General features: G+C 35.3%; 1 protein-coding gene across 2 annotated transcripts; it reads left to right on the plus strand.

Annotated features, from left to right (window-relative positions):
• The first annotated feature begins 1,560 nt into the window (after positions 1-1,560).
• On the plus strand, positions 1,561-9,074 carry LOC114165109 (protein kinase and PP2C-like domain-containing protein). 2 transcript variants are annotated; one of them, XM_028049763.1, is made up of 12 exons: positions 1,561-1,878; positions 2,046-2,163; positions 2,335-2,501; positions 3,248-3,315; positions 3,422-3,645; positions 4,154-4,205; positions 6,357-6,897; positions 7,105-7,174; positions 7,260-7,479; positions 7,769-7,873; positions 8,114-8,209; positions 8,589-9,074. In XM_028049763.1, exons 1-12 carry the CDS (start codon positions 1,764-1,766, stop codon positions 8,781-8,783), a joined length of 1,971 nt encoding a protein of 656 aa, XP_027905564.1. In that variant the 5' UTR covers positions 1,561-1,763; the 3' UTR covers positions 8,784-9,074. The 2 variants fall into 2 exon arrangements, with proteins under 2 accessions (XP_027905564.1, XP_027905565.1); XM_028049764.1 differs by lacking the exon at positions 1,561-1,878 and having other exon boundaries at positions 2,046-2,206.
• The last annotated feature ends 7,508 nt before the right edge of the window (positions 9,075-16,582 follow it).

Below are 16,582 nucleotides of genomic sequence, written 5' to 3' on the forward strand. Positions count from 1 at the left end.
GGATCACCATTTGTGTGAGCTTATAACATTAATAACGTCAAAGATGTGGGAGGTGCGTTACATAATTATGGTGGTTTCTTTAGTTAAATGTTTAGTATGAATTGAGCTAGTTATAGATTTGGAAAGTCTTGTTTGACCTCACAACATTAATAACCTGACAATTGTGGCAGGTCCACTACATAATTACAGTGGTGTCTTTAGTAAAAAGATTCAGTATCAATTGGGCTAAATATAGGTTTGGAAAGTCATACTTTTCATAAGTAATTACTATATGAACTATATGAACCTACATTAGGACTTATTTGAACTTATTATGCTAGGTGTACCAAAGAATTATGGTGGTGTCAATAATAACTAAAAGCAGTTGGTTGAATCTCTGCATATAATTAATTGTTATTGTGTTGTTGGTGTATGGTAGTTTGGATTTTTAATGCATTATGGCAAATAAGGATTTCTTACAACAATGTAATGGTCAGTTCAAGACATGATAAAGCAACGCATATGATCAAAGTAGCCAACCATTTACTTGGATCTCCATCTTTTACCGCAATGCATTCTTACAAAAACTGAATACATGACACCATAACAGCATAGGAATGCACACCAATTAAGCATTCATATTTTTGTAAGTACTCTCAGACATACATTTTTCCCAAAACAAAGGCACAGGTATGTTAACATACATTGCACTTACACATTGTTAAAAACTTCTTTGAAAACTACATTTGTGGTAGCAGTCAAAGGATTGTTTACAATGTCATGGATTAAAATCTTTAATCATGGGTTGCTTTTAACTTTAGAAGCTACAACATATAATTGATCATGACTAAAATCCTACTACTAACTTCCATAGCTTTATGAATTTATCCTTCATGGTTGTAACAAAGCCAAACCTTGCACCAAGTAGCTTAACCATAATCAACGACATTGTCTTATGATAAAACTTTGACTACTTGGCAACTCCATGTGATCTTAGCATTCGTTGCTTATGCTCACATCATCACTACATATTTCTTTATAATTTTCTTTTCAACTAAATATTTTATTTTTATTTTTTACCTACTTTTAATTCACCCATTTTATTTTTCTGAACTAAACTTACACGATATTTATAATGTGCCACACTACTATTACCTACGAAATAAAAGAAAAATAATGTTCCTTCGACTTTTAAGACCCGATTAATGTTGTTCTAAAAAATAAAAAATTAAATATATTTTTATTTCTTAAATTTAATGTTAAATTAAAATTCATTACCGTTTAAAATTTTGATATATTTCTTACTTCAAATTTTAAAATTAAATAAATATAATATTTTTAAATCAACATTATTAATTTTTCTAGATGTTAAACAATACTATAGATTAATATTTGAACTAAAATATGTTAAACAATAAAAATACTTTACACATAAAAAATAATTAACATTTGAGTTAAAAAAAAAGTTTTATTCCTTCATTTATTTCTAAAATTTGAGTAGAAAATTATATCAAAATTTATACAATGTTCTGGGGGTGGGACCAATTGAGGCGCGGGTTCATTTTGATGCAATGCAGCTGCCAGAAACGTTTTCGATGAAACGGCCTAAACTCGAGTGACAACATTGTATCCAATACCACGAAATTTCCATAGCTGAAACATGAACACATGATATACCTTACCATGCTCTTGTGCATTCAAATTCCCTTGCTGCGTCTATCTTTATTTTCATCATCATCTTCTTCTTCTTCTTCTTCTTCTTCTTCAGCAGCCACACAAGAGCAATGGGAATAGAGATTGTGGAGCCTAACACATGCATCAGGGGTTGCTGCACCAGCCCCTCTATTCCCCTTCATCTCCCTCCAGCTTCTTATACTCTCCTCTCTCCTATTGCTCGAGGTAAACCAACTTGAACCCTTCTCCAATTTTTAACCTTTTCATTTGTTTTTGGCTTCCCAATTTTTAATATTTATTCAACTATCTTTCTCGGTACTTGTAATTTGAGGTTATGTCTCGTGGTAGAGGATTACTCATATTGTAACTTTGGTTGGTGATGGTAACTATAGGGGCTGAGAGTGTTGTTTATGAAGGGACTTTGGATGGCACGAGGGTTGCTGTGAAGAAACCCATCTTGTCAACTTCAGAAGACATTAATAAGTTTCATAAAGAATTGCAATTGCTGTGGTCTCCATCTCTTTATCACCTCAATTTTCTCTCCTTTAATGTTGTATAAATCTTTATTTTCACATTTTCTAATGAGATTTACTGTTTTCTTTAACGTTTTGATACGTTGAAGGGTAATTTATGTAAGTCTTGTGAGTTCATGATTCACTGTTTTCTTTTTAAATTATGTAGCAAGTTAGATCACCCGGGAATAGCGACATTGATTGCGGCGCATGCAAAACCGCCCAATTACATGTTTTTCTTCAAGTTATATGAATCTCGGAATCTTGCACAGAAGTTTCATGTAGAAGAGTGGATACCAACTCTCAATGATGCACTTATGATGGCAATACAATTAGGTATAGTTGTGATTTTGTCTTGTGTAGAGTTGGTATGGATATTGGGTGAGATGTACTTGGCCTGGGTTTACTTTTCCTATCATATTTGTTGTTTCACTTGTTTAGTCAAACTGAGGTGTGTGTAATTTGGGATGTATGACAGAATTGCAGAGTATAAACATTGTGATCTGCTTAAATGGGTACATGTTTTTTCATAGAACTAGAAATTGGCTTTCTTGGACTATAAACCAAACCACATTTACATATAGAAGGACTTTAACATTTTCACAAACTATCCTATTCATTTGTGTACCTCTTGATTTTTCAACCATCTTAAACTACTGCACATAATATTATACTCGGATATAATAGTTGATTGTGTTATGTGGAGTTTCAACAAGTTTTACTTTAGTAATTGAGGGCTTAACACAAATTTCTCCTTTATCAGCCGGGGTTGGGACTGGCCATGAGACATGCAAAGTAAGATTATTATTACATATGTAAAATATTTTTCAATGTCATTTCAGCAGTTTTGTTTGGTTTTCTACTTATTAAGGATTATTTCAAGTGGAGATTATCAAGTTTTCCAAAAATCAATATGGATTCTTTTCCTTCAATTTTGTAACCATTCACTTTACCCATTTCAATAATGTAGGTAAATTTGGAAATTAAGTATATAAAGTGATTGACAGTTTTGTCCAAAATAAAAAGAAAATAAATGTGTGACAAATGTTCCCCCTTTAATTCCTTCAACTTCCTTTCTCCAGCCAAGGCTTTGCAATATCTGCATAACCTCGGGATTGTGCATAGAGATGTGAAACCAGCAAATATTCTCGTAAATGTCTCCCAAATCTTTTGATTGTTTGGAACTGTCTCTAGTATTTGATATATTGTACTTCCTATATGTATCACCAGACTAATCTTGTGAATCCGCGATGCAGCTTGACAAAAGTCTTTGTCCACACCTCACAGATTTTGGTTTGGCAGAATACAAGAATGATCTTAAGGGAGTTTCTGTTCAGAATTGGAAGTCTTCTGGAAAGCCTACTGGTGGTTTCCACAAAAAGAATATGGTTGGAACACTCATTTACATGGCACCTGAAATATTAAGAAAGGAGTTACATACAGAAAAATCTGATGTATACAGTTTCAGGATATCAATCAAGTAAGAGGATAGGATTTGTTCTCTTTTTTCACTTTTGTTATGGTTCTAGTTCTATACCATACGAGGAACCAGTTGCAACTATTTGTTGTTCGCTTTAGGTAGACTGGTTTCAAGTTTAAACTTTGAACATGCAAAGTTGCACTTGCAATCTAACAACATATCTTTTCTCTGTCTTTTGTTGTGAAGAAGTGGACAGTCAAGCAAATTGTGGATGTATCATCCATCTCTTTTTGTTTCTTACTTTGTCCTATAGAGATATTCATGTAAACAGTAACATTTACAAGACATATCTTCGTTTGGAAATTATGATTGCCTGTCAACCTTAGATATGCTAGGCAGCTTGATCTATCAACTCTTTGTTGCAACTAATACTTACCATACACATAACCATTCTCTGTCTTTCTTCACTCTTGATTTGTTCTCATGGGTTTTAACAAAGCAAGCATAAATAAAACTTTAATCAAATTTTTTCCTTTTGATTTTAAAACTTTTATTTGACTTGCTGCAGCGAACTCCTTACTGGTGTTGTGCCGTATATAGATCTTCGTACAGAAGCTCAAGTAAGTCTATCTATCTTATGTGTAGTTTGAACTTTTTGCTTGTCTTTAGAGTATTACAAGTTCTATAATGAGGTGAAGTATGGACGCTATATTTGTTTCTAGACATGATTTTTTGTTTCCTTTACTGTTTTGAATGTTGTTTAATCTCAGTGACCATTATCAATGGAACTATCGTTCATCAACGAGGAGTATATAATATAATTAGCAAGAATTTTAATCTTTCTTAACGCAGTCAAAATTGATATCCTACCGATAGGATTGGAAGGGTTAGAGCAGCACCGGAATATTGTAATCGTGATCCTAGCTTAAGTGCAAAATTATATCCACAAATCAGAAAAATAACCTTAAATTACTAACAGCCACAAACTAAGTCAACAATTGCAAATGTAGAACCTAAACCAAAGGCACCATTAGAGCTCCTTCCAACACTTGTAGAACCTGAGCCTCCATTAGCTCCATTAGCCTCCCTAGCTGCTCCTTTACCACTTAAAGACATTGAGCAGCTAGACAGGAAGAAGTGAAATTCAGGAGAGATTTGAAAATTGAACCAAATGTCCCAAACAGTGCAGCAACCAAACCAAATGTCTCACAAGCAAAGAAACCAAGTATCAAATCCAAAAGCAGAAAACACTAAGCTAAGGTGCGGAGAAGTGTGAAGTGCCAAACCTAGCAAAAGAGTCAAGGACAGGTTTGGAACTTTCGTTTTCAGAGAAGTATATAAAAATGGATAAGTGCCAAAATAATGAGTTTAGGGCTTTTGCTGAGAATAATAGGACTTTAGAAAAAATAGGAATGACTAAATTCAATGACAATATTGTTAGTCTCTTTGATTCTATATTCTGAAAAGTAAAGGTTAGGACAAGAAAAAGTGGCTCAGCTCAATGAAAGGAAATAGCCTTAGACTCCCTGTCAAGCTAGAGCATTGATGTTAATCATAGCTCTGCTTGTTACAAAATCTACTATGTGGTTGTTGTGCTTTTGTGAAGACAACGTCTAGTTATTCTCTAGTCTACACATTACCAATGGCAGCAAGCCACTGTCAAAATTTTTAATGCACGTAGTGAAAATTGGCCTCTATGAACTTTGTTCTACGTTGAAAAAATAGGATTATAAGCAATTTGAATGGCAGCCTGACTGTCACACCACAATTATGAAACCAACCTCACTTAGAAGATGTATGTATTCACACCATTTTACATCTACCTCGCACCATGACACAATATTCTGATTTGGCCTTGGCCCTATCAACAACTCTTTGCTCCAAATGCTTGTTAAAGTCATGATTCAGATCGTGAAATAGCATGATCATATGCACCAAGCTTCCTCCTCTATACTGAATCATTGCCTGGATCATTCAGATTAAAATGAATGCTGCAAAATAGGAATGAGTAATGACTATCTCAATGTTTTTAATCATCCACTGTCTATTGTACTAAAAGTAAACGATCAGTAGAAGAAAGATGGAACCAAACCAATAATATAAAATAACCTAATAAGCAGATATATAACTTAATAGCTATTATCTAACAAGTGGGAAAGCAAAATTAAGACATATCATATAAATGTACTTACAGTTAGGTAACTTTTAAACTGTCAAGTTTGGGATAAGTAACTTGTTGGAGATCCCACATCAATTAGAGACGTGTCTACATTATAACATATAAGTAGGTACAATCCTCACTTTACTATGTCAGTTTTATGTGATTAGTTAGGTTTAAAAACTACTTTCTAAGACGATATCAAAGTTTACCCTAGAAAGGTTTGTTGGGTCTGTCGTACCACTTGTTATCATGCCTCCCTCTAGTCCAATGTTCAATGTCCTGGGAGGGTGTATGTTAGAAATCCTATATCGACTAGATAAGTGGATGTAAATCATATCTTACCAAGCCAATTTTATGATATTGAGGTAGGCTTAAAGTTTACTTTCTAAAATAATTGACAATTATGTCACGTCAAAAATGATCAATATCATATAGTTGTCAAGAGAGTTATCTTTGTGACAAAGTAACTGTTAAAATGGACTTCTAGTCTTAGTAATTATTTTGTTGGAGCTTTGCAGGTTTTGAACCTTTGGGAAAAACTACTTGGATAACATTAACTTTTCTTCTCAAATGCACGAAAATAAAATTAATTAATGTTTACTGATGACAGGCTCACACAGTGCTTGAGATGAACTATACAGAGCAGCAACTAACAGCAGCTGTTGTTTCTTATGGATTACGGCCCGTACTTGCTACTGAGGACTTGGGTATACCGTCCAGATTATTATCAATGATTAACAACTGCTGGGATGGAAATCCTAATAACAGACCCACTTTTGATGAAATAGTCAAGGAACTTGATTTGATGATGGAGCACTGCAAATTAAAGAAGGCAGAAGATATTTATGTCAGACCTGTTAACTTGCATGTTGATCAACCTGTGGACAAGACTGAACACCTTCAGGCTTATCAAGAGAGTTTTAGTTGGTCCACTCGTGGTGAACTTTTGACTGCCTCTAGTGCAAATAATTCTGGTTTGATAACTAGGTGTGAGTTATATGACAAGGCTTCTGTATACCACCCAATACTGTCTTGGGGATCTTATGCTACCTGTGGGAGAAGGGAGACTATGGAGGATACACATTTCATTCTGCCCCGTATTTGTGATGAGAAGGATGTCTATGCTTTTGGCATCTTTGATGGCCATAGGGGTATGCATATTGTATTAGTGATTTATCAAATATCTACATTTTGATGCTAATTTAAGAGAAAGTAAATTATAATTACTACTAGAGCTTGAAAATAATTTATTATTTATCCCATTAATGATGAGATATTCCTTATGCTATGTTGAACTCAACGATCATATTAATGACCATTCATGGTAATATTAAGAAGCATGATTGTTATTTATGCAGGTGCAGCTGCTGCTGAGTTTTCTTCTAGAGCTGTACCAGCTGTTTTGCAGACTTCAGGTTTTATGGGCAGGTATATTTCATTCTAGATGACCCGTTTCCCATGCCTATTTGTCTTATTGTTATGACACTTTAATTCTTTTAATATGTCAACACAGTCCTGCTAATGCACTAGTGGAAGCATTCATTAGGACAGATGCTGCCTTCAGAAAAGAGCTTGATTCTTATCGCAAATCCAACAGATGTATCCAAAAGGACTGGCATCCTGGGTGTACAGCCATTGTTGCTCTTATAGTCAGAAACAAGCTATTTGTTGCTAACGTTGGTGATTGCAGGGCAATCATATGTCGTGCTGGTAATCCAATTTCCTTAAGTAAGGTGAGCTGAAAATTACTGTTGTTATAGCTGGTGCTTAGAGGGTGTTTGATGAGCATATGGAATCGTACTTATGCTCCTATAATCTCTTTTGAACACATCTCATTAAGTTTCTTGGTAAAGCGTATCTTTTATGCTCATTTCAATAAGTTTCATGATCAAATTTATAGCTTAAGCACTCATGTTGGATAAAAGCTTAATGAATAAACCCAGCCTTCTTTCTATAAAAGTTTCTTTAATTTATTCCTTTGTGTATTTCCATTTAGATTGATCAGAACTTAACATTTAATAGGATCACGTTGCAAGCTGTCCTCAAGAGAGAAAACATGTTATTCGTCAAGGGGGGCATGTACATTGGCAAGTTGACACTTGGAGGGTTGGTCTTCCTACACTTCAGGTTTGTTTAAATTGACTGCTATGGTGCATATCATTTATATATGCCGTTGCTGGCCTGATTGGTGCATAATGACACCAATTAGTTCAATGATGTCTCTCCTTTTTGCTTTCTCATTTCCCTGTTTTAACTTCTGCCACATAACTGATCTTGTGTTAACAAAATAACCAACAAAGATATTAATGGCAACTTGAGGTTTTGCTATATGTTGATACAAGGAAAATCGACTTGTTTTTCACACAGGTTACACGTTCTATTGGCGATGATGATCTGAAGCCTGCTGTCACTGCAGAACCTGAGATAACTGAAAATACCTTGTGCCCAGATGATGAGTTTCTGGTAAAGAGCTGTACGCTACATATGTTATTTGCATGAAGTCCATGATGTGCATGGAATCCTTAGATATGTTGAATTTGAAATATCTCGAAAAATAAGTTGGTATATAATTAACAAATGATAATTGCATTGGTAATCTTGTCAACTATATTTATCAAAAGGGTTTGAAGTATCTTGAAAAAGAAGATGCACTTACGGTCAAAGGTTGAAGGGCATTGTTAAGTAACGATTATTTTAGTTAAATCTGACTTAAGGGGAAGCCTTGAAAGCTTTCTATGCATATGTTACTTGTATCACTCTCATATTATATTACCCTGGCGTTTATGATACTCTTTGAAACAATTTTTTCATTCACGATTAAACTAATAATTTGTTGATTTAGGTCATGGCTAGTGATGGCCTGTGGGATGTGATAAGCAGTACAGAGGTCATAAATATCATAAAAGATACTGTTAAAGAGCCTGGAATGTGTTCTAAGAGGTTGGCTACTGAAGCAGTGGAACGTGGCAGCAAAGATAACATAACAGTTATCGTTATTTTCTTACGTCCTGTGTCCACAGCAGAGAGAATTTATTAGCAATACCTTCATTTTGAATGCTCTGAGACTTGTCACAAATGGTATGTGCTTGTGTATTCATTCATTGAACTAATAAATACGTGTATGTGTTCTTCCTTCACCTCCTCCATTTTGGATGATGATTTAGAACTATCTTGCCTTTATGAGTATGGTTATGTTTAGAACTCAGTGATCATCTAGTCAAGCTGTTCAAACCTAGACATGACATCATCTTAGACTATCAAACTACTTTTGAAAAGTTTTGTAATATAGTTTTGGGACTCAACCTCGAAATGATATTTAATTGTTTCATCTGTGGTCCCATCCCTGAAATTTGTTGTCAAAGGTAGTAGGTACAAATGAGTCATGATGTGCATGTTATGCCTATAATAAAGAGGTATTGAGCCATGGAAAAGGATAATGATGTGGAATGGATGAGTGTGGGAACATGTGAGTGTCATATCCAATAGTTATCATATCTTTCTCCATTCTTAGGAGCACTCTTTCCGACCAATGAACATTTTTGTGTCCTTCAAGAGCTTAAGGACTTTCAAATTTCTTATTGCAAAAATTGCAAGAGAATTGGTATTGCTTAGGCACAATCACTTAGTCATTAGTGTTTTCCAATGGTTTTGAAGCAAAATTGGGTGTCTTCTTATGGTTTGTCAATGATTTACAAAAAACTAAAAAATAAATAAAACAAATGATGATTCACTCACCATTATTTTATTGTCAAGACTCAAATAATGAGAACTCTAAATCAACATCATCAATGGATTATAGTTCCTTACGCTTTAGTTCTCTACTCTCAACACCATCAACAGAGTTTCATCTCACATTATTGCACAACTACCCTCCAAAAAAGATTTATATTTTCTTTAAGAATTTTTGTGTTATGTGATTTTAATAATGATATATTTATTAAGAGAGGAATGAAAATTTCATCTTCCGGACAGTATTTGCGGTAGATGCATCATATATTGTTGTATAGTAAAAAGTTAATTATTATATGACTTGGAATGTCAAACTTTAGGATGAATGATTTAAAATTATTGTAGCATGTTTTACATAACATTTTTATACCTTCCACATAAAATTTCATTTTCTATTCTGGTCCAATAAATTTCTTTTGATTAGTTTTATCTTTATTAATTTCATTTATTTTTTATCCCTAAGGGCTACGTAAATGATGATATGGCTAACAAAGGTTGAAAAACACACCATATGTCACCTATGTGATAGGAACTAAAATAAAAATCTCCCATTGTAAGATAATCCTATATTAAAAGTTTAAAAATAAGCTCAAACAAATATGAAAGTGTTTAGGGTGCCAATATGAAAACAAATCTATAATTTGTAAAGATTGAGAAAGCATTTTTGATAGTATAGATTAGTTAGTTCTTTATTTGTTACAAAATATAATTGTTTGTTACTTTATAATTGATTTTAGTGTTAATTATGTTTTTCGTCCCTCAAGTATTATGCGATTTTGTTTTTAGTCCCCCAACTAACGTTTGCTCCAATTTGGTCCCTCATGTTTTGAAACGATTGAAAATAGTCCTCCTTTTTGGACGCCGTTGGTTTTGTTTGACACCTGGTAAACAGACTGTCACGTATGGATCCCGTTTTAAGCTGTGTAAGTGGAGTGTGTTTCTGCACGTGCTAATTAAAGAGAAACTTTAATTAAATAAAACGAAAATGTTATTTCTTCAGTGGGAGAGTTATTTTGTCTGAATTAAGTGGGTTGTGTTATTTAATTAAGTTCTCCGAATTAAATGAGAATGTCGCTGTTCAAATTAAAAAGATAGGAAAGGTCGTATCTTGAGTGGGAGAGTTATTTTGTCTGAACGAAAGCGTTGCACAGACCATTCTAGGGCTTGAGGGAATGGATTAAACCATTACACAGCAATCAGGAGGTTGAGGATAGGGATTAAAGCATCGAAGAGTAGAATCGGGAGTAGAATCAGGAGGTTGATGTAAGGGATTCAAGTATTGAAGAGTAGAATCGCGACCTAAGGTAAGTTTGTTCCTTCATGTTTTTTTTTTTGGATACTTGGTCTGGTTTGGTTGCATATTTTGGTTTGTGTATGGTTGTATTTGTTTAGTTTGTCTATTGATTGGAAATGTAGGGCTGGAAATGGGGTTTGCAGTTGCTTTTCATCATATGGGTCGATTCGAAAGGAATAAGGGATTAAAATACGTTGGGGGTGAGATTCATGTAGTTAAAGGGATCGACCCCGATTTTTGGTCTTATTTTGAAGCATTGGGCATCCTTAAAGAGTTTAAATACGGGGGTGATGTTAAACTATGGTGGAAGGGTTCAAAAGAGAAGCTATTAAATAATCTACGGACGCTGAATGATGACAAGGATGCAATGGCTTTGGCTTTCTTTGCAGAAGAGACTAAGGAAGAGGTTGATATATACGTTCAACATGTACCTAGTCAGCCTGAAGTCGTACACTTTATTTGTGATGGTGTAGCAGAGGAGGTAGTGGGTGAAGAGAATGTTATACACCAAGAGGAAGTACTGGTTGAAGAAAGTGTGGTAGGAGAAGAGGAAGAAGTGGCTGCAGCTAATATGGTAATTGAAAAGGAGGGAGTGGGTGTAGATAATGTGGTTGTAGAAGAAGAACAAGTGGCTGCAGATAATGTGGTAGTAGAAGAGGAAGAAGTGGCTGTAGATAATGTGGTAGTTCAAGAGGAAGGAGTGGCTGTAGAAAATGTGACTCAACAGAATGTGGTAGCAGAAGAGGAAGTAGTGGCTGAAGATGTAAATTGTGAAGATGAAGAAGGTTTAGGTGGAGAGAAATTAGATGACAGTGAAGAAGAGAGGGTGGCAGACGATGATGATAGGTTTGGGATGGATATTGATCCACCTGTGAGGAAGTTTGGGCCTGTTTTAGATAGGTGGAAATCATTCAAACGGAATTCAAGCAGAGTGAAGAGGAAAAGAGATATTGGTGAAGGGGCATTTGTGACAAATGAAGAAGTTGGAGTGCATGACATTAATGAGGAATACGAATCAGATGAATTAGATTCTGATGTTGACAGTGATGAGGGTGCTGGCACAGTTGGTCCCAAATTTAGTAAGTTCAGACCTGAAGATATGAATAAAGACTTCAAATTTAAATTGGGAATGGAGTTTGGATCTTTGAAGGACTTTAAACAAGCTTTAATGGAGCATAATGTTCTTAATGGAAAAGAAGTAAAGTTTGTTAAAAATGATCAGAAGCGAGTGAGGGCAATTTGCAAGAAGAAATGTGGTTTTCTAATCATGGCTAGTAGGGTTGGAGGGAGGGAAACCTACAGAGTCAAGACACTTATTGGGCGTCATAAATGTGGAAGGGTATTTGGAAATAAAAATGCAAATAAGGACTGGATTGCTCAGGTCCTTATAGACAGGTTTATGAATGTTGGTATTATGACTGTGGCTCAAATTATTGATGAGGTGAAGAAGACATATAGTGTAGGTATAACACCATGGAGGGCTGGGAAAGCAAAACAGATTGCCATGGACTGTTTGGTTGGGGATGGTCAGCGACAATATGGTCGTTTATATGACTATGTGGCTGAATTATTGAGAGTGAAAGCTGGAACTTTCAAGATTAAGATAAATCAACCCCAACCAACTCTGCCACCTAGGTTTGGCTGTTTTTACATGTGTTTAGATGGATGTAAACTATTTAGACCACTTTGTTTTATCAGTAAATCATGATGTAATTATTTCATTGCAGTGAGTTTTGTTTCAATTCCCTGAATGTGGTATTAAGGAAAAATTTTAGAATCCGAGATTAATGTGGTATTAAGGAAAAATTTCAGAATAGAGATTGATGATAACAATAAACGCATAATAATCACAGCTACAAGTTCCATTTTCATTGCAAATACTAAGACATAACAGTAACCAAAAGTTTGAAATTCCATTACAATTCCAATAATATCATAATCACAACTACAAAAAACTTCCCACTCACCAGTGTAATAAGGGCTTTTGGCCCCGGTTATTTTTGGCATTCTGCCTCGGTTTTAGAACCGAGGCATATTGGGGTGAGGCCAAAAGGGGGTGCCTTTTGGCCTCGGTTATCACCCGAGGCGTAAAAACACTTTTCTGCTTCGGTTGCCGAGGGACCGGAACCATAGGTTCAACAATATTTTTTTTAATTAAAAATTTCGCAGAGCCTTTGGCCTCGGTTATGGTAAGAACCGAGGCCATATACCCTGTCACTACCCATCAGCAACCATCCATCATCGACAAACCCATTCTCAACAAACCCATTGGCTTTGCGACGACGCGGCTGACGGCAATGGCGGTTGCTCCGGCGGGCGTGGTGGTGCTGCTGCGTCATGGTCTGTGAAGAAAAGATGGTGGTTGTTGCAACTGTTCCGTTTGCGTGCTTCGTTGTAGCTGCTGGTTCGCGCGAAGATGGACGAGAATGAGGGTGCAGGTTTGTGGTTGCGCTGCTGCAGGTGGTTCTTCTGCAGGTTGGTGTTTCCGGCGTTCGTAGAGGTGCGGTGGCACCACCACGCAGCAGTTCGCATCTCCATCGCAGCTGCAGCAGTACCGCCACCGTTCACGAACCATTCTGCGCAAGCCACCACGCCGGAAAACGCTGCTGGAGCGAACGGCCACCGCGAGTTCTTCTTCCTCACGCAGCAGCCATGGCTGCACCAGTTTCGAATCCACCATTGACGCAGAACCATCGTTTGTTGTCCATACCACGTTCGCACCGCAACAGCAGCCATGGAAACTGCCACACCTCCGCGAAGCAAACTGGCGCGCCTCCATTATAGCATCTGCACCGCACCACCACAGTTCAGTCACCATCTCCGTCCACTCAAGGAGGAAGAAAGGGAAAGTGAAGGAAGGGCTTCGCGGAGAGAGAGAAAGTGGAATTGCAGAGGCGGCGCGGGGAGGAAGAAGGCTTTGTGAATTTTGAACCCTAAATAAACCCTATGGCTTCGGTTGTTAGAGGAACTGAAGCAATTGACCCCCTTTTGGCACCGGGTCTCCTTGGACCGAGGCCTATACCCCTGACTTCCAGCCACTTTTTGGCTTCGGGTCCTACTGGACCGAGGCCTATACCCCTCTTTGGCACCGGTTTTGAGCGAACCGGGGCCTATACCGCTCTTTGGCTTCGAGTATTTGGAGAACCGAGGCCTAAAACTTGGCTCTAATTGCAAAAATGCCACCGCGCCATTATATGCTTCGGTTTTTGGCCAACCGAGGCATATAAGGCGAGGTAAAATGGGAATTCTGCACTAGTGACTACAGTAATCTCAAACATTGCAATTAACTTTGAACAACAGCATGAACACCATTACAATTGTTGAGACCCACGATATCACAAATAAAAAAAAACAGGAATGTCCCAATTTTTTTCTCTTGTTGCAATTTCATCTTCAACTTCTCATTTTTCTTCATCAAATCAAGCATAATCTTCTCCCTTTTCAAAGAAACTTCATCTTCTTCACCTTTTTTCCCACCATCAACTCTTTTTCCACCACTGGCTTCACTTTCTTTTTCTTTCCCTTGAAAATCATATTCCTCGTCGTCAACCCATTCAAAGTAATTACAATGTGAATTGGTCTGCCAAAGAAAAAGATGAAACCATTACCACAAATACAAAAGCAACATCCAATAAGTCACGAGATTTGAAACTTACAGCCCAATTTTGACATCTCCAAAATAATCTCCCTTTGTTTTTCACAGTAGATGCCTTTAGGAGTAACAATCTTTCCTTACACCCACAAACTTTGGATGAAATTTCTGAAGATGACGCAACACTTTGCGACATTTTCGAACCTGTATTCCGCGACGTACATGGAAACCCTTTGCTACCACTCTTCATCAGTCAAGAACGCAATAACTATGCCAAACTCTGCCTGCCCAGTGACGATATGCAGCAATTCCTCACTATCTCGAAGCCCCAATTCACAAATTTCAATTTTAGGGTTTCAAAATTTCCCAACCCCTCTTTTATTTGGATGTCATTCTCTGTAATTAGCACGTGCAGAAACACACTCCACTTACACAGCTTAAAACGGGATCCATACGTGGCAGTCCGTTTGCCAGGTGTCAAACAAAACTAAAGGCGTCCAAAAAGGAGGACTATTTTCAATCGTTTCGAAACATGAGGGACCAAATTGGAGCAAATGTTAGTTGGGAGACTAAAAACAAAATCGCATAATACTTGAGGGACGAAAAACATAATTAACCCTTGATTTTATATATGTATTCCTTTCAATTGAAAAGTCAGATATTTTAAGACGTTTGTATATGATCCTAACTAGTTAAAAATAAGGCTAATTGAACTTCTTTAAGGTAAAAGTCATTTTAATGTTTATATTCAATTCATGATACTTGACCTGAGATATTATTAAGAGGAAATTGAGTCTCATATGATCTTTGATGCATCATTCAATAGTTTACTCTATCTAATGATGAAGAAAGATAATCTTTTATTAGAATTTATTAATCATCTTTGTCGAGAATTGTGAATATATTTTAAGAATCTCGTATCATAACTTACAAAATATATATATATACATATATATATATATATATATATACATATATATATATATATATATATATACATATATGTATATATATGTATATATATATACATATATGTATATATATATATATATATGTATATATATATATATGTATATATATATATATATACATATATGTATATATAGATATATATATATATATATATATATATATATATATATATATATATATATATATATATATATATATATATATATATATATATATATATATACTCTTTGTAGTGTACTAGAATATTTTTTCTAACTAATAATTAAAAATATATTTAACCGAATACAATATTATCTTAGTACATCTAAAGTTTTCGTTTCAATTTGATACTTTAAATTTAAAATTTTCATTTTAGTACCTTGGAGGATCTTTGGTATATAAAACTAGGGCTTTTGTTAATTTGTCACTAATCTGATTAACTTGGTTAAGTGTCACACACGCTGAGAAACTCTTATTTTTCACATGATTGGAGTAAAAAATGATATACTCACTTTGGTCTAAAAGAGACACTTTATGGAACAAAAACGAAACCATTTAAACTTGGGGGAGTAAGTTCAAACTAAAAGTTCTTATTCAAGAAAAAAGTTATATTTTTACCAATTTTTTTAATTCTAATGATAAAAAAATGTATTTTTTCACTAAACTTTCATCGCAAAAAAAAAAAATCACAATCTAAAAAATTGTCTAAACATTAAAACATAAGCAATGTAACAAAAAAAGCCCAATAACAACAAATAATAGAAAAAATTATTTTAAATCATTATTTAAAAATGTGGCTACCTTAATATTATCTAAACAACATGTGATCATAACCATTATTGTTACATAAATATAAAGAGATCATAGTATTGTACCACAACTACAATTGCATATTCCATTTGTCAAACTAATATTAAAGCTTGAGTGATAAATTTAACATCAAAGATGAAAATTATTGCACCATAATACTAGAATGAAGCATGATAGCTCCATGAGTTAAACAAAGTGAGGAAACTTAATTATGCTTAAAACCAAATTCCACATCCCTACTATATAATTTTTTTTGGAGTTTCGGATACTATTCCCCAAGGGTTGGTCATCCCAAATTGTTGCCTTCGGATGCATGACTCATGAAACTCTTGGTTGCCAAAGGTAGGTAAAAAATGAGGCCATGGCATGGTTGACAAATGGGTCATGGGGTGCATGTTATGCCTATAATAAAGGGGTATTGAGCCATGAAAAGGATAATGAGGAATGGATGAATGTGGGA

This window comes from Vigna unguiculata, chromosome 10, assembly GCF_004118075.2.
Source record: "Vigna unguiculata cultivar IT97K-499-35 chromosome 10, ASM411807v1, whole genome shotgun sequence".
NCBI lineage: Eukaryota > Viridiplantae > Streptophyta > Magnoliopsida > Fabales > Fabaceae > Vigna > Vigna unguiculata.